General features: G+C 35.1%; 1 protein-coding gene across 2 annotated transcripts in view; it reads right to left on the reverse strand.

Moving 5' to 3' along the window:
• The window catches only part of LOC136033342 (WD repeat-containing protein 47-like), a 150,249-nt gene that overhangs the window by 84,043 nt on the left and 46,549 nt on the right, over positions 1–19,657 (reverse strand). For both annotated transcript variants that reach the window (XM_065714141.1, XM_065714136.1), the window contains 4 exons: positions 17,173–17,873; positions 11,529–11,703; positions 10,225–10,341; positions 8,706–8,769 (listed from right to left, as the gene is read on the reverse strand). In XM_065714141.1, the coding sequence (XP_065570213.1) occupies positions 8,706–8,769; positions 10,225–10,341; positions 11,529–11,703; positions 17,173–17,873 (1,057 nt within the window). The remainder of the gene's footprint in view (positions 1–8,705; positions 8,770–10,224; positions 10,342–11,528; positions 11,704–17,172; positions 17,874–19,657) is intronic.

Here is a 19,657-nt window from a genome sequence, read left to right on the forward strand (position 1 = left end):
TGCTCGTTATCATTAAATTAAGTTTACTGCTAGATCTGTAGGCCTTCTCCCAGTCCACAAAGTTTTTTAAATGATTAAAGTTTTCGAAGTCCTGGAACTTTTTCATACATTACCTGTTTAGTTAGCTCTAACTTTCCAGACACAAACTTTTTCTTGCAGGCAATGCAGAAAGCTTTTTCTGTGTATGATTTTATAGGTTTCTATTCACCACAGAAAAGAGCGTATTTTTCTTAATTTGCGTTGTAAAATTTCGCAAAATTAAAGGGATTCTTTTTTTCTTTTCTTTCTGCGCATTCTTTTTGTCTTGGCTAGTTCTCCTTCCTTTCTTACCCGTTTACCATCATCTGACTCTTCAGTATCACTACAATTAGACTGAGACCTTAGTATCCTTCTAGTCGGGTATTCCTGCTTTGACCAAAAATTACCTCCTTTTCATCTAGTTGGATATTCTTGTTCTAGCCTGGACTATTTGATTCTAACTAGGTGGATTGTTTATTAAAGATATGAATTATTAAATTTTCTGCTGGGCAAAATAATATTCTGCAAATATATAATATTCTGAAAAATAAGAACCAGTTTTATCTATCTAGTTGAACATCTAGTCTTGATACAAACTGAAGTTAAATACTGTTTTTACATTCCACAGAATGCAAATTCCTTTTGAGTAAGCATTAGGTACCTTCCTGACTAGGTTTTCCAAGTTTGGCGGGATATTTGCCAGGAAAACCATTGTGCTCTATAATGTCTCTAGACATACCATGTCTGACGTACCATGTGCTCTATAATGTCTGTCTGTAGGTATGTCTTTAGACATACCGATTATCCCTGGAAATCCCCTTTTCCCTATCAGAAAAAGTCACACAAAATACCTATGAATCCTAAAAAAAGAGACAAATCCCTCAAGCGGAAACACTGATTACCGTCTTGGATGAAGCACCTACAAAGTGCATGCAAGCACTGCCGATATTACAATGCCAGTTGTGCAAGCAGTACCTGCCAGTACACTGCCAGTTCTTAAATTTTTCTAATACTGCCAGTTGTAGAATTTAAAAGCAAATCTTGTAACGAAGTGAAACATTTGGCGTTTTTTTTCACTTAACACAAAAATCAGACATGCAAAAAAAACAACTTATCACTCGAATCTCCATTCAAATTCAAAATTCAATAATCAGAACCTTCAAAACTACGTCTCGGTCCCTTTCCCCTTCTCCAAATTGCTTGAATGTAGCCCTGGGCTATAAGTAAAAGTTTTCTGACGTTATATTTTTCAAACTGGGAATATTCGGCATTAGAAACCAACCTGTTGATAACAAGTTAGCCAAAAAGTAATGCAAAGCAACAAAATCCAAACAATTGCTTAGATAGCCTAGGCCTATATCCAGATATTTCTGGTGTGAATTAGCATATTACCAGAAATTTGACGATCCATTTATGCTGAAATTTGATTCATTAAAACACTGAAGTAACATGGTGGCAACCAATGAAAGAAAAATAGCTGAATTAACAAGAAACATTCAAACATTCTATTATGACTTTTTGAGAATAATGATGCTGAGAGTTTTTCCTTTGGACGTTGATGCATTTTCTTTCATTCCTGTTCTCGAACAGTGCAGAAAAAATGTTTACTGAATGTTCTTACTGTTCGATTATTATTGTTATTATTATTATTATATTTTCTAACATTCTAACATTCTATTTCTAACATTATTATTATTATTATATTTTCTAACATTCTAACATTCTATTTCTAACATTCAAACATTCTATTATGACTTTTTGAGAATAATGATGCTGAAAGAGTTTTTCCTTTGGACGTTGATGCATTTTCTTTCATTCCTGTTCTCGAACAGTGCAGAAAAAATGTTTACTGAATGTTCTTACTGTTCGATTATTATTGTTATTATTATTATTATATTTTCTAACATTCTAACATTCTATTTCTAACATTATTATTATTATTATATTTTCTAACATTCTAACATTCTATTTCTAACATTCAAACATTCTATTATGACTTTTTGAGAATAATGATGCTGAAAGAGTTTTTCCTTTGGACGTTGATGAATTTCTTTCATTCCTGTTCTCGAACAGTGCAGAAAAAATGTTTACTGAATGTTCTTACTGTTCGATTATTATTGTTATTATTATTATCATATTTTCTAACATTCTAACATTCTATTTCTAACATTATTATTATTATTATATTTTCTAACATTCTAACATTCTATTTCTAACATTCAAACATTCTATTATGACTTTTTGAGAATAATGATGCTGAAAGAGTTTTTCCTTTGGACGTTGATGCATTTTCTTTCATTCCTGTTCTCGAACAGTGCAGAAAAAATGTTTACTGAATGTTCTTACTGTTCGATTATTATTGTTATTATTATTATTATATTTTCTAACATTCTAACATTCTATTTCTAACATTATTATTATTATTATATTTTCTAACATTCTAACATTCTATTTTTAACTGCATTTTCTTTCATTCCTGTTCTCGAACAGTGCAGAAAAAATGTTTACTGAATGTTCTTATTGTTCGATTATTATTGTTATTATTATTATTATATTTTCTAACATTCTAACATTCTATTTCTAACATTATTATTATTATTATATTTTCTAACATTCTAACATTCTATTTTTAACTGCATTTTCTTTCATTCCTGTTCTCGAACAGTGCAGAAAAAATGTTTACTGAATGTTCTTATTGTTCGATTATTATTGTTATTATTATTATTATATTTTCTAACATTCTAACATTCTATTTCTAACATTATTATTATTATTATATTTTCTAACATTCTAACATTCTATTTTTAACATTCGAACATTCTATAATGACTTTTTGAGAATAATGATGCTGAAAGAGTTTTTCCTTTGGACGTTGATGCATTTTCTTTCATTCCTGTTCTCGAACAGTGCAGAAAAAATGTTTACTGAATTTTCTTATTGTTCGATTATTAATGTTATTATTACTATTATATTTTCTGTTATTATTATTGTGTTAGAATTTCAACACACATCTTTAGACTAGGCGTTAACCTCCAGCGCTCCCACAGCGAATCAGCGAGGAAAGGTCTTGGCTCTATCGTCGATGTCACGACGATAGCTATGTGTTGCTTTTGAAAAATGTGTGCGCAACTGGTGTCTATATAGGCTGTGGTATTTCGCTAGCAACAGTCGGCATTTTTTTTAAGCGAATAAATATCTTGTTTGCATAGCTTCTGCTCGTATTTCTTTCTTTACTGAAGGAATTTCGTTGTTATTATTGTTACAACTATATGACAACACATTACATTGCAACAGCTATGTTACAACTATTATTGTTATTATTATTACTATATTTATTGTTATTATTATGTTAGCATTATTAGGTTATTATTGTTATTTTTTTTCGCATCGTTATACAAATGAACATTAATCAGAGAAAAATGAGCCATAAATTACATTTAGAGCATACATTTTGGGAGACGACATTACAGACACTAATTAGTAAGACGAGACAATGATTAAAACGATTTTGTTGGTTTGCTACTAAACACCTATGTCAAGACGTTAAGCATGAAAATCGGGATGCTTGACCCGTTAAAATAGGTTAAAACTTCATCGTATTTCATTAGTAATAGTCAGCATTTCTGTTAAAGTGAACAAATACGTTGTTTGCATAGCTTTTGCTTGTATGTCTTTCATTACTGAAGGAATCACATTGAAGTAGGCACAAAATAATTACAGAACTAAATTCATCAGCAATAAATGAAACCAAATCTTTCAGCAATCCCATTTAAAACGCAAAAACTATAAATCTTAAGAGCTCCGAATGTGTTCTTGCTGTCCCTTGCCTCAGCCCATGTTAATTCATCTGATGAGAGATAAATATATAATAGGCACAAAGAAAGGTCACAGCAGCCAACTGATAAAAACCTATCAAATACGAAACAAATTCTAAATAGCTTTCAAACTTAACTTAAGATAACCTTCAAACAGGCAAAACTTTTTTCTTTTTCAAACTAGTCTCTCTTTTAAAATGTATACTCACTGAGCATTTTCTAATTTTCTCTTAGCTTAAAATGAAGCAGCACGAGGTTTGCAAAATTTGATGTTACTACCTAGTATGCCTGTAGGGGCATTGAATTCTGAAAACTAAAAACCAAAAAACCTAAAAACCACTAAAAGCCAAACCTTTCTGAATTTTGACTATGCTTTGAACAGAATAAAAAAATATTAAATTTATGACACTGGTCCAAAATAAGCATGTTGGCATCTCACACAGGCAAATGGTAACACTGATGAGCACTGATTGATAGTATATATTTCGTTTGTAAAATCTTCATTTATTAATTGCGAGATTTGTCCACCCTTGTCTGGAAAGCGCTTTCAATCATGCAAAACAAAAAACAATGAAAGATTTAATGAAGGTATTTTGCTCTTGTAAAAGAAATCTGCTACTCAATGGTGCTAGCCGTATTGCCCCCAGAAAGTCTTCCCCCGAAAAATTCCCTCTTGATTCAAAGCTGAGCAGTAAAATGGAAACTATGACAAATAAAAGAATGAAGAAAAGAAGGTATTTTTGAGTATTCAACCTATGTTCCAAAAAGGGCAAAATATATTGTATACAATATCCTGTTGCATCTATTTTTATATTTTTATTTCTTTTAATTTCTTTTCGTATTTTCGGGAGGTTGAGTTATCATAGTAGGGTAAGATAAAGGTTATAGAAAAGAAATTAGAAATTCTGGATTTAGCGGAAATTGTAGAATTGTTGCCCTATGAGGTAAGGCCACAGAGGTAACAGGCTGGATCTAAGAAGAACAAGTAATTGATTCCCAATGACTTGGTCTGCTACCGACATTTATAGCATAAAATACCAGTTCATACTTTGCTATCGAAAACGCATCAGCTAGAAGTAAATCAGAGGGTTTTCCAAACTGAAGTACCTTTAAGGAGCTTTTTTTTTCAATTTCATTTCAATAGTGCTAACATTAAGGTTATTGACTCCAATCCGACTTAGAGTAAACCTCCAAATCAAAATCAAGAAATTTTGCACAAATATACCTATGATAAAAGTGCACAGAGATAACAGGCTAACCAAGTCAAAACCAAGTCAAGTCAAGATAACAGTAAAAACCAAGAGATTTTTAAGATGAAGAGAACTCCTTATTTCAAATTAGCGAGCAAATTAATTTCTGTAACATTTGTCCAGCCTGTTATGATAACTCAACCATGATAACGCCTCCAAAAACACATAGAGAAAAATTGAAAGGAAAAAAAAATAAAACAAGAGCTAAGAGCTCATATGGCACTTGTGACGAGGCCGGACGAGCCAAGAGCTTATATGGTATGACCTCTAGCAAAATTCTAAGAATCAATAGATTGAATTAAAAGGAAAATCAGAGGCTTAATGCCGGTTGGGATTTAAAATAAGAGCTCTTAGTCACGAGGTCCTTCTAAATATCAAAATTCATTAAGATCCGATCACCCACTCGTAAGTTATAGATACCTCATTTTTCTACTTTTTTTTCTCCCTTCAGCCCCCCAGATGGTCTAATCGGGGAAAACGACTTTTATCAAGTCAATTCGTGCAGCTCCCGGATACGCCTACCAATTTCCATCGTCCTAGCACGTTTAGAAGCACCAAACTCCCCAAAGTACTGAACCCCAACTCCCTAAATCCCCCAAAGAGTGGATACAGTACGGTTAAGTCAATTACGTATCTACATTTGCTTATTCTACCCACCAAGTTTCATCCAGATTTCTCTACTCTAAGCGTTTTCCAAGATTTCCGGTTTTCCCCTCCAACTCCCCCCAATGTCAATAGATCTGTTCGGAATTTGAAATAAGAGCTCTGAGACATGAGTTCCTTCTAAATATCAAATTTCATTAAGATTTGGTCACCCATTCTTACGTTAAAAATTCCTCAATTTTTTGATTTTTCCAAATCAACACTCCAGCTCCTCCAAAGTGAACAGATCCGTTCCAATTATGCCAATCACGTATCTATAACTTTTTCTTATTCTTCCCATCAAGTTTCATCCCGATCTGTCCACTCTAAGCGTTTTCCAAGATTTCTGTTTCCCCCCTCCAATCCCCTATGTCCCTGGATCTGATTTGAATTGAAAATGGAGCTTCTGAGACATAAGTTCCTTGTATATATCAAGTTTCATTAAGATACAATCACCCATTCGTAAGAGAAAGATTCCTCAATTTTCACGTTTTCCGAGAATTCCGGTTTCCCCCTCTAACTCCCCCAAATGTCATTGGATCTGGTCGGGATTTAAAATAAGAGCTCTAAAGCACACGATCCTTCTAAATATCAAATTTCATTAAGGTCTGATCACCCGCTCGTAAGTTACAAATACCTCATTTTTCCGAATTACTCCCCCCCTCCCCCAACTCCACCAAAGAGGGTGAATGTCAGTCATGTCAGTCACGTATCTTGGACATGCTTTCATTCCTCCCACCAGGATTCATCCTAATCTCTCCACTTTAAGTGTTTTCCAGAATTTCCGGTCCCCCCCCCCATGACACTGGATCCGGTAGGAATTCAAAATGAGATATCTGAGTAACGAAGTCCTTCTAAGTATGGAATTTTATTAAGATACAATCACTCCTTCGTAAGTTAAAAATACCTCATTTTTTCTAATTTTTTCAGCCCCCAAGATGGTCTAATCGGGGAAAACGACTTTATCAAGTCAATTCGTGCAGCTCCCAGATACACCAACCAATTTTCATCGTCCTAGCACGTCCAGAAGCACCAAACTCGCCAAATCACTGAACCCCATCCCCTAACTCCCCCAAAGAGAGTGGATCCAGTATGGTTTCGTCAATCACGTATCTACAACATTTGCTTATTCTACCCACGAAGTTTCATCCTGATTTCTCTACTCTGAGCGTTTTTTTAAGATTTCCGGTTTCCCCCTTCAACTCCCCCATATGTCACCAGATCCAGAGCGGATCCGTTCCGGTTATGTCAGTCACGTATCTTGGACTTGTTTCTATTCTTCCCACCAAGTTTCATCCTGATCTCTCCGCTTTAAGTGTTTTCCAAGATTTCCGGTTCCAAACAACTACCCCCCTGAATGACTCTGGATCCCATCACTCCTTAGTAAGTGAAAAATACCTCATTTTTTTAGAATTAACCCTCCCCCCCCAAATTCCCCCAAAACAGAGCAGATCTGTTTCGGTTATGTCAATCACGTATCTAGGACTTCTGCTTATTTTTTCCACCAAGTTTCATCCCGATCCCTCCACTATAAGCGTTTTCCAAGATTTTAAGTTCCCCCCTCCAACTCCCCCCAATGTCACCTGATCCGGTCGGGATTTAAAATAAGAGCTCTGAGACACGATATCCTTCCAAACATCAAATTTCATTAAGATCCCATCACCCGTTCGTAAGTTAAAAATACTCCATTTTTTTCAAATTAACCCCCCCCCCACTCCCCCCCAGATGTTCAAATCGGGAAAATGACTATTTCTAATTAAATATGGTCTGGTCCCTGATACGCCCACCAAATTTCATCGTCCTAGCTTACCTAGAAGTGCCTAAAGTAGCAAAACCGGGACTGACAGACAGACCGACAGAATTTGCGATCACTATGTTTCACTTGGTTTATACCAAGTGCCATAAAAAATTCTATAGGATATTCTACATGACACATTCTACCTACACCGTATAGATAGAATATTCCAGAATCTGTTCTTTTCTTCATTATTTTTTATTGTCTTACTTCCCTTTTTGATGCTAAATTTTACATGTAAAATAAACTTTGCTGGGTAATTTACCGGGGGGGGGGGGTATCCGGAGGTGAATTTCCCGGGGAAAATTTTCCACGAGGGGAATATAGCGCAGGCTGAAATTTTTCGGGGGCGTTGATTTTCCAGAGAAATGTTCCGGGGGAAGGGGATTTTCAACGCAGGAATGTACATGACACCCTATTTAATATCACATTTGTCCATCTTATAATTCTGGACAAAACCAAAAATTTGATGTTTTAAAATTTTATTAAAAAATTTGCATTTTCTGCGATTCTCAATGTGTTTCTCAATTATGTTTACCAGTATAAAACGATAACATTCTTAGCGATGTATATGTTTTTATTCGATAACATTCTTAATATTTTTCGCGCTGATAAAATATAAGATCCCTCAAAACAAACAACTGACAGGTCTATCGTGAAAATTACTCACATTTCATGGAGATTAATTATGTATTTAAATAGTTAAATTTTTTTCCACTCATGTAAGTCTCGTATATTCTTTAGTTTACATTTTCAGAAATTCTAGGAAGAAAGAGAAATGTATTAGTTATATAATATCGCAGTGACTAACTTCGAGATTAGTTAATATTTACTTTTTTAATATTATTCTCGAACCATAAAAAACATTCTTACGTGGAATTAATGTCAAACAGAAAAATATTTGGCATGAAGCGGCTGAATATCAAGATTGAAAATTATTTTGGTTAATTTTAAGGGACAGATGGACCTACATTGTTTCTCAGATAGATCAAAAGAATCTCGGATAAATTCTAGAAATTTCGGCGAAAGAGAAATCATTGACGCCAAAGTTCATCATTTTCATGGACAAACAAAAATTCTGGCAACCACGCAAGTGAACCTTTTCACCCTTGAAATTATCCATCGGTGATATCATATTGCTTTCACAGCAGCGATGCCTAGACAAAAGAAATAAACTTGACAAACCTTAGTGATATTTGGCATAACAAACGTCATTGGCAATACGGATGATGTTTCGACAGAACCTTCGCTGAAAAAGAAATAAAAGAAAAATAAATCATAAAACATATAAGAAACATGCTTGAAAATTGTCATGAGAAATAATATATTAAGGCAAGTAGGGAGGGGAAATTGTTCCCCAAGATTTTTTTTTGCCCACACTACAATCTGAAAAATATGTTTTTTGTCGTTTGATTTTAAAAATACTTTTTGTATTTTCATTAAAAAAGATATATGTATAAAAGACAATAAAATTGCCCCCTCATTTGTAAAAAAAAACTAAAAATGAAAAAAAAAATGCTGTAAAACATGAGTAACGTCGGTAAAAACTGCAGGACAGCTAATATATTAAGAATGAAACTAAAAATGAAAACCGTCAACACAGTAAAACATTGTATAAAAGTATTGTTTTGTAAGGAAGTAATGTATTGTCACGATACACAGATGAATCGTCATTGTTATGGCAAAAGAAAAAGTTTTACCTTGACAGCTAATATATTAAGACAAGTCTCGTGTAGTAAGATTTACTAATTCCATGAAATAAGAAAAAGGAAGAGTCGTGTAGAATGTTTTTTTTTTTACCAAGAGAATTTATTTATTTCCGTGTTTTTGCTACTTTTGGGACAGTGTAAGTCACAGCAAGTAAACATTTTTCAAAAAGAAGGAAAAACTAAAAGATCTTCTGCAGAAAAATGTCTGGTTTATTTTCAGTATTAAAAAGAAAGATATAAACTGTATAAGTATTTGTTATGAAATAAAAGAGGAGGGCTTGCTGCCCCCAATCCTTCTCCTTCGGCTGTTCTTGGTTAAAATAGAAATAATTCTGAACAGAGAAGGTTCAGAAGGCTTTAATTTCAAAGACTAAAAGAGGGCGTATCCAGGAGGGTTAGGGTGTCTGAACTCTGCACCCCCCCCCCCGAAAATTTTTGGCTGACGCGTAAAACCGTAACAGAAATGTTTTCTTTGTGACTCTATGCCCCCTCCCCCGAACAAAAATCCTGGCTAAGGCTTTGGAATAATCTAAATATTTATTTTTCAAAAATATAATTTGGAAGGCTTTTGAAGAAACGGCTTGCCAATTAAAGGAAATTTTATTTCCAACTAAAGTGCTGCCTCCTTAAGAAAAAATAAAAAAATTTTGAATGCCTATTTTCTATATCAAAGAAATATAAGCTGCTATTTGTTTGCATAGCTTACAACCAATTCATATACAAATTAGTCAATATTAAACATAAGTACAGACACACTACAGAGAAATACTAGTTGCATTTAAATGTCGACATGACAAATTACTATATTCAGAAAAAAATATCAAAAGCTAAATAAAACTCTATGCTGCAAAAACTCAGAATTTGTGTCGATTATTTTATCATACGAAAATAAGCATATTACATTATTTTATAGTTTCACGGTTTTAACCTATACACGGCTATTATTGAAAAAAGAAAAGAAAAATATTAATGAAAGGGAGGAAGAAAATACTCACAGAAGCAAATCTTTATTCCTTTCTTTGAAGTACTCAACTATAAGCTTCTGTTCTGGAGTTTCATTCACGCTAGTTAGAACTGGAGTGATGCTTGGCTTCTCTGAAGATAAAGGCAAACTAAAAAAAAGTTGGTATTAAGATCTTTTATTTTCAAAATTAATTATATAAACAAAATCTGTTTATAAATAATCGAAATTACAAATATGCTAGTTATATACATAATAGTTATGATAAAGTTAAAAACAATTTAGTTGTAAATAAATAGAAAATGATATAAATAAGTAATTAAATAAAAATATAAAGTAAACAAGTTTTTATGAATAAATAAAGATGAACGTAGAGGGTCCCTTAGTTACTGTCATCAGAAAATCAAAAGAGAAGAGTTTACTAGGTAAAAGAAAAGCAAGTATGATGTAGGGTTGTCACATATCAACCAAGTTTTATGCAGATTTGATATGCCAAATCGTTCCCAAGAATTTGCAGATATGAATCTTTGATAACATGGAAAATAATAATGTTTTTTTTCATCATTTACCTTACTTCTTAGCTGTGCAGATATTATAAGTCAGATAGGAGCTTATAAAGGAAAACAAACTTGTATCCCCTTTCCCCTTCTCCGACACAAAAATACGTTGTACCCTTTCCCCATCAATACCTACAACGTTTCACTTCATTCCTTGTGTTGTTCTCGAGACACTGCAGATATGCTGTTTCGATAACGTGGATACATATCGCATTTCAATTTACCCCTGCCACCTCTCTTTAGTCAATATTTGAGTTTCACATGCCCCCCTCCCCCTGTTTCCCTGAAAGTTTTCAAAATTAGTCCTTAAAGGCATTTCCAAGAAATTACAGGTAATTTGAAAGTTAGGGTAAACATATCTCACTTTAAGTTACATGTCTCTTCTCTGGAGCATACCCTTGGGAGACTATGTGAATCTTGTTGTGGCGACCCATCCCCTCCGAAACAACTCCTAGCTAATCAGAAAACCAAGGCCAAGTATGGCCTATTAAAGCCTTGTGACAGATGGGTAGTAATTTGTACTGATTTTAGAGGTCACTGCCCTGGTGTTGAGGCAGTGTTATCGGCTCCGAGGGTATTGTTACAGAAAAGATTGCACTGAATAGTTAGTATCATTGCTATCCAAAGATATGGCAATCATTAAACGCATTCAGTTACTTTGATATGAGTGCTTGACTAGAAATGGGCGCTTGTTTCTGCAGCGTGGCCTAACGGCAATAGCGTTGCCTTACGGTAACTTGTGAAGCAAATTTTTTAAGCGAAAATGTAGTTGTAAAGTTACCCTTTAGTTTCTACTTTTGAAGCATCGGGTGACTCACATAATGGAGATAAGTGACAAGCAGATGCGTTTTCTCTATAAAGCTGATCAACCATACTACCAGGTTTTTTCCCAATTTCTGTCAGCTGGAAACTCGACAAACTACTCCTTGTCATTGCCTGCATCCCTCTTGTTCTTCCTGAAAAACATACAGATTGATGAACTGTAAGCAAACTTATAAGGACTGCAACATACACATTAATAAACTAAAAGCATTGGTAAATTAAATACATTTGGATTATATGCCAACTTTAAAATCATTTGACTAGTTGGTAAAGACAGACAGATTCCTATAGTTGCCAAGTAAAACCAGCTAGGTTTACACCTCATAAAGCTTGAGAGTTTAGATGTAGTCCCAAAGTCCCGCAGCTGCCGTGCAAAAAGTGAGGTAGCATGGTAACTATGCTAATTGGCAGTTTTTATGGCCTAGTGAAATTTGTAGGCAAATTTTTTCAGAAAATGCCAGTGCTTCCACTATCCCTGAATTTGTCAGCAACTTTTCGAATTTTGTCGAGTTCTGCATCTGGCTGCTTTGGAACTTTTTGCATAGTTAAGAGGTAGTCCAAAACACTAACTATTTTTAGAGACAAATTATTTAACTGGAAAAATAGAAATGATACTCCGTATATTTAACATACCAGTACTAAAAGCATTCTATCACCAAAAATATAAACTTTAGCAGTCTATACCCAACTTCACACAGCTCTACATAATTTTTTTTGTTATTGTTTTTTTTAATTCAGTAGAACTTATTTCTTATCATTTATTGCAGAGATTCGTTCCATATCTAAAATGATTTATATTATCAACTGATGGCTTTTTTAAAACAAATCAAAAAACTTATAACCCATGAGAAAAGAAAAAGTCTTGATGACGAGGATAGAATAAATGCTTATTTCTTGATTTTTGGTAATCATTTCTTATTGGCATCGGTGGGTTGTTTTCTTCTTTTAGGAGACCTATAATTATTTATTTTTCTATTTATTCTTTTACATATATGTAAAAAAAAATTATTCGTATTATCAATAAATGTTCCGTTTTCTTCTGTTTCTTTTATTTCAAGCAATAGTCTTATAGATTTTATTCAGAAATTCATCCCTACGAATTGTTCCTTCTGTTGGGACATATTAATCTTGATGCATGTTGTTTTTTCACAAATCCTAAAATAAAAATGTGACCATTAAATTTATGTGAAATAAATGGCAATTAATTAAGCAGCAACAACAACAACAAATTGGTTTTATTTGCAAAATCTCTCGTAGTCATAAAACTAAATGGCGCTTGTGCTTACAAAAAAGGATTAAATCAAACGACGAAAAATCCGAAGAGAAATAGGATTAAATCAATAATTTTTATACTTTGATACAAAGAAATGGATGAATGAGTTGGAAAAACGATTTGTGCGTGAAGGAGGTGCTGCTAATCTGTTAATGTTCTTCGACCTAGTACTTCGATGTTCCACTAAAACTGGTGGTAGTATTGATCTGTGTTTATCACTTCTGAGAAGATATTGGCCAAATTCAAGGATCAAACTGAGACGACACTCTTGAAGAGAGGGAATTTGTAAGGTTGATAATGCTAACTTATATTCAGTAAAAGCATCGCACAATATTACTTTGACTGCTCTTTTTTGTATTGACTAAAGCTGGTCACTTAGGTAAATAGTGTTATTGACTTGTGGGCCCCAACCGGGCCATGCATACTCTAAAATTGGTCGGATGTAAGTGAAATATGCTATCCTTAGTTGTGACACTGAGAAACCAAATCGACGCATTAGTATAAGTGTCCGCATCGCACTATTTGCCTTTTTGATAATTGTATCGACATGAAGGCTGAAAGAGCAGTCGATGCTAAACTTGACACCAAGCATTACTGCCGAAGATTCACTAGGATAAGGAGGAGGAGGGTACACAAAGTCTCGTCAGGGGATTAAAGCGAAGGATTTTAGTCTTTCCTTCGTTGATTTGGAGGCTGTTCGCAGTACATTCATCTTTAAATTTGTTGAATATTTCGTTACAGAATTGGGGAACAGCTTCAGACTTCTCAACAATGTACTTCAGTAAGATTGACAAGTCGTCTACATACTTAAATCTTTCTTCATAGCCGGAAATGATGAAATTTATCACTGCCCAAAATAGTGGACTAGCGAGCTTTATACCTTGTGGGGCTCCGCATGTAGGCTCGACCCATTCGGAGTCGGTATCTCCTGGGAAAAGACTGTAAACGCACTGATAGCGGGCTTGTAAAAAAATTTATCACTAAAAGGAGAATATGTTTTGCGCACCCATGGTGCGTAGATTTGAGATATCAACGGAATGGCGAATAAGATCAAAAGCCTTTCGGTAGTCTACGAGGAGAAGGTCGACAATAGCACTTCTTCGGTCGAGCCAGTCGACAATGAGATGGTACATCCGTACTAAATAAACAGTTGTGCTGCTGCCTCTTAAGCATCCATACTGAACGGGTCTAGATGTGCAGAGACCTGTGACATAAGTTTGCGGTAAATAAACGTTTATGCCACTTTAGAAAGGCTCTGAGTTCTTGATATAGGTCGGAGTTGATCACAAGATTTTTGACATCCTACTTTTGGAATAACGCGGACATATGCTCTTTTCCAAGCAATAGGGAATACTTGCTGACGGAAACATTGGTTGATTGTAGAAGAGAGTGGCTTAGCAAGAAAAATGGCGAATCCGCGTAACAGCTTTACTGGAAGCTCACCTGGGTAGGACGCACAGTTCGCTTTCAGTCTTACGAGTTCCTTATAGACAGTGAATTCAGAGACTTCACCTGCGTCATGAATCTCTCCACCAGCATTGATAGTATCAATTTCTGATTTGGTGATTGATGGAAATGTGGTACAAATGTTAGCAAAAAAAGAATTGACTTCATTAGCTGAGGGCAAGGTACCGTCCTCTTTGAGCAGCCTTAGATCTCTGAGTGTTGTCTTACCGGTAAGTCTTTTAACTGAGGAATGCCATTTGTGGGGGTCTATTGTGAGTAAGGGAGTAATTTTATCCATCACATACTGCCTCTTGGCGCGCTTGTTTAGTTTAACAATATGATTACGCAACTTGGCTAAAGCGGCAGTATCACCAGCGATATGAAGGCGACAGCGGGGTTTTATTAAATTCTTTAGATCATTAGTTATCCACGGTTTATCAGTGTCACTCACAGTAATGACTTTTACGGGGAAACAAGTCTGAAACTGCTCCTGAAGCAGAGTATTCAGCTTATTGACTTTGATATTAATATCCTGTTCAGAGCCAATGTCCTCAAACTGATATTTACCGATCCAGCGACCAAATGTAGACATCGAGTCCTCAGTAAGTGGTTGCACTGTATATTTGACTTGTTTTGGCTTCGGAATTGCCGAACTAGCTTCCCAGAAGATGATAGTGATCAAAATTCAGAAGGGGTCCTAGGGATCTCGGTGCATAATAAAAGTCTGTCAAGTTTGTAAAAATCAAGTCAAGAGTGCTGCCACTTTGATGGGTAGGTATTGTAACGGCTTGTCGCAAATCTAAAATATTTGAAACCCATTGCCTATTAGTTTGATTAAAGTCTCCGGCAATAACAAAGCCAGGAGAGACATGTTTGCGGCGCATTTTGTCTACAAAAAACTCAATGTGTTCAATCAAATCTTTCCTGTGTTTAGCGCTTTCAGGATAATAGACCGAAGCAACAATTAAACATGAAAATGTTTTTGATAAACGTACAGGTTTGCATTCGGTCCATAATATTTCGTGGTCGGAGTCAATAGGCTCACTTAACAGCTTTGAGGGTAGGTTATTACGAAGATAAAGTCCAATGCCTCCTCCTCGACGATTCAAGCCAAGATCGTGACGTGTATTAAAGTAGCTTGCGTAACCTTTGATGCACGCCGATTCGTCAGAAGTGTCCCAACATTCGCTTTTTATTATTATTATTGAGGCGTTGTTCTGCCTGGCAATAACTTCAAGTGCATCAGTTTTGTTGTTCAAAGATCTAGCGTTACACACAAGTATATTTGGCAACTTACATTTAGCTAAAGGACGTTCGGACTTAAAAACGGCGTGCTGTCCTGGATGGGGCACACGGGGGTTTCGTCAAATCTCTTAAGACTCGGTATTTTAGGTGTTCTGGATATTTTGATTTTCACCAGGTTTCACTCAAACCCTTGTTTTGGCGAAGGACAATAGACACGGCTTGTCACTAGTACCGAAATAGCGCACCCCGTACGCCTTCTCCTTTCATTTTTTCCCTGACCGGCATCCACGTTTCTTTTCTGTCGGATTGCTTCCACTGGTGGACGATGCGCCGCCTGTGAAATGAATATAAGCAGACCCAAGAAATGAATATAAAGATTTAAATGGATACAAATTTGATAGGCAGATATTTTATAAGTAATTAATATACAAATAGAAGAAAAGAGCAACTATTTAATTATAAATTGCATTTAAGAGATCAATTCTCATTAAAAGTTAATGCACTTGATAATAGGGGACAATTGTCAACACTGGCATAATCCAACCCAAAAATCTACTTTTACTCTGACCAAAAGACCGGATTGAAAATTAATAACTAGATTTTTTCTATTGGACGTACTAAATATCTTTTAGAAGTGCTTTAAGAGAGCTCTATTTACAAAGTAAAAAGAAGAGTAAAGGTAAAGGATGCAGCACTAAACCCTTAAGGTCCGAACCGGCGATACTGATTTCTGTCTCAAGGCCCCTCAGGCAGGAAGTGCAATAGGGGGATGAGGGCCAGCCGTCCTGCACTTTTATACACCCTTCCTGTTTACCTTCCCCAGATTTCTACAGGTACCCATTTAAAGCTGGGTTGACTCTGGCTGAGCTTACAGAGTCACGCCACTGACCCCTGTCCCAAACTAAATAATTGGATACACTAATACCCTCGCCCTCTCAAACAAAGGATTCTAAATCCAGCGCACCAATCCACTCGGGTAGGACGGCTAAGTGATCTAAGATCTCACTTTTCTTGAATATGAGGCATGTGATTTTTCCAACCTTTATATTACTTCACATAAGAAAGGGAGGGAATAAAAGGGAATTATTACTTCAATAAAATTATTACTTTGCTATAATACTTTTTAACATTTCAACATATATTTGCATTAGTAGTAAAATGCAATTATCATTTTATTACAATAAAATATTACTTTAATAAAATTATATTACTCCATATAACAAAAGAAGGGGAAAAAAAGTAGGGAAAGCCTTCATATTTTTCATATTAGTATGTAATCTATAATATATTATGTAATCTTTATATTATTCATGTAATCTAAACGTTTTGGTTAATTGCATAGAATCGGAAGAGAATTTTCTTCAAGCCAAGAACCAAACAAGACCACCTTTTCAGTTATACCTAATTATTAGTTTTAATAATTGATTAATTGGCTTTGATGAGTAATTAAAACCTGTCTGTAAACAATATTTAATTTATACAAGTCAGAAAGAGAAATATTAACTACTTTTAAATGGTTAAGATTACAAGCTGTTGTCTTTACTTCCAACTCAGTCTTACCTTTGCTGAAAGTCTGAAAGGTTTTAATCTCAACCCCCTCCCCCCCCCCCAAAAAAAAAGTAACGAAGATAAATTTTACCCAACAAACAACCGTCAGAAGTTGGATTCAAAGAACGCGACATGATATCTGCTGCTCTTAACCTTCCATGTGGCATTACATTGTAAGGGAAAAGCTTAGGCTTGATGGGAGTAACAAGCATGTGTTCAGTCCAGTAGACTTCAAGGAGTGGCTTAGACAATTTCTCCACATTTATGTTGAGTGTAGCTTGTTCAAAAGGATTACAAAAAGCATCATGGGGCAAATGTTGAAGCCAGTAAATCACACTTAAATCAAAATCACTAAGCACGTTTTCGCACTGAAGAAGCTTGTTGAATTGTATGCTGACATTCACCGATCGAGCCTTCTTCTGGCAATAATCTAAACAAGCCTCATAAAGTAACCCCTTAATAAGAAGATTTACGAGCCTGTCGTTTTTTGAAACTCTACTACTCTCTTTTGAGGTATTACTTAGGAATTTTTCAACTAATGGTAACAATGCTTGAAAGGCAGACATTCTTCCAGTCATAGGGTTCCAATTATAAAAATCTGCATGGTCACTCAGATGAGGCATCGTTAAAAGGTAACATAAATGCGTATACTCTTCATTTGTAGGTGATAAAGGCTTAAGCTGGCTAAGTAGCTTCTTAATTTCGTCTACAGCTTCTTCTATGTTTGACAATTCATCTGCCTCACTCTTAATACACAACATCTCTATGTATTTCTGCTTAAGCACAACATACCTGAAAGACGAGAATATATCAGACCCTTTCCCTAGTTAAATCTTACGCGTCTTGGAGAGCCCAATTATGCTACAATAAATGTGCAACACAGTCATGTCCATCATCATGGCCGTATCCAGGGTGGATATTAGTCTGAATAAATGAATATAAAGGAATTTTTGATCTGTTTTTTTTTAAGTTTTTGTACCTCCCCCCTGATTTAATTCCTCTTTCATAAATTAATTTAAAAAAAAAATTCCACAAAACAAGTTTTTCAAAGAAAAGTAAAGGGCTCCATTAAGCCAAGAATGAACGAAAATAAAATCAAATAATCTTCCAAGTGTAAAACTACCACAAATAACTAACAATAAATAAATGAAACTCAAAACGAACAGATATTACAATAAATAGCCAAGTCAAACTCAAAACGAGAAAAATTAACATGAGTAGGGCTGATAACTCCCAACCCTCCTAAAGACCAAAACACAATTTGCGCTTTGCTGAAAAAAAAACAACAACAAAAAACAAATGAGCGTGGATCGGCAGTTTAATTGACATATACTGACATTTATTCCTTAAGAGTATTGATAATTTTTTTTATGAAAGTAAGAGAAGTGAAACATTTCAAACGTATTTTGTTCAAGTAAAGCGCAAATTGTATACCTAGTAGCAATAGTTGTAGCAGCAATTATAGCAGTATGGGCATAGCACCTTTGGTTTCTTCAACATCCCCTTCAACACACACTGAAAGTTTCAGCTTCATACATGCCGCCAACCGTTTCTGAAGTATTTCTGATGCCTCCGCTTGACAGCCTGTGTGGGCATAGTGTGTCTCGATTTAGTTCCATACAGTATCTATATATCCCAAATTTTTTGCCTTAATATCCTTAGTTTTAATAGCAGTAGTAGTAGTAGTAGCTGTAGAATTAATTGTAATAGCCTAATATTTAGTGGCAGTAGCAGTAATAGAGGTAGTAATAATAGTAAAAGCAATAGTAGCATGAGTTGAGGCAGAAACATTAGGATGCAAACATATTTTTCCATTTGGTTAGTTCAACGTCCCTCACAACAAGCCCTGTTAGTTTCAACTTCACACACGTAACTGTTCCTAAGATATTGCTGTTACATCCTTTTGACAGCCTGCATACAGAGAGCGTGTTCTGATTTTATTCATCTTCCCCCTCAAAATTTCTTGAAAATTGCATCTTCGTGCCCTTCACCTCATGAGATACGCTATTTTTACAATGTGGAAGCATATAGCGTCTTTTGGTTTAGTTCAAATTTCCCCTTAATACTGTTAATTGAGTAATGTGGTAGTTGTAGTGGTGGTAGTTGTAGTAGCATTGATAGCGTGCAAATATTGCCTTTTTGATCATTTCCTTAATTTTCCAAATAAATATACTCAGTTATTCCTTTGCTGTACCCTTTTGACAATCCGTGTACACAAAACGAGTTTTGACTTAGTTCAACACTCCACTCAACATTCTCTGAAAGGCTCACCTGAATACCCTGTGTCTTCTTGGAAAGTAAAGTTCGAACATGTATAACTTTCTCAATAACATATACTATGAATAAACAATGAACGAATTGCCTAACTTATAACCCTGTCCTGATGACTGTGGGGAGTTTGACATCCCCAATACCGGACTTTTCAAAAATGCTGAACGAAATAGTTCTCTTAAAATTTTGATCGGACATGTTTGGGGGAATGATGAGATTGCAGAGGAGGGGGCTTATGTCCCTCCATTCACTTTTGACTCTTAATAGTTGACCCTTAATTACATTTAAAGTGTTTAACTTTTTTA

This window comes from Artemia franciscana, chromosome 1, assembly GCF_032884065.1.
Source record: "Artemia franciscana chromosome 1, ASM3288406v1, whole genome shotgun sequence".
Taxonomy (NCBI): domain Eukaryota; kingdom Metazoa; phylum Arthropoda; class Branchiopoda; order Anostraca; family Artemiidae; genus Artemia; species Artemia franciscana.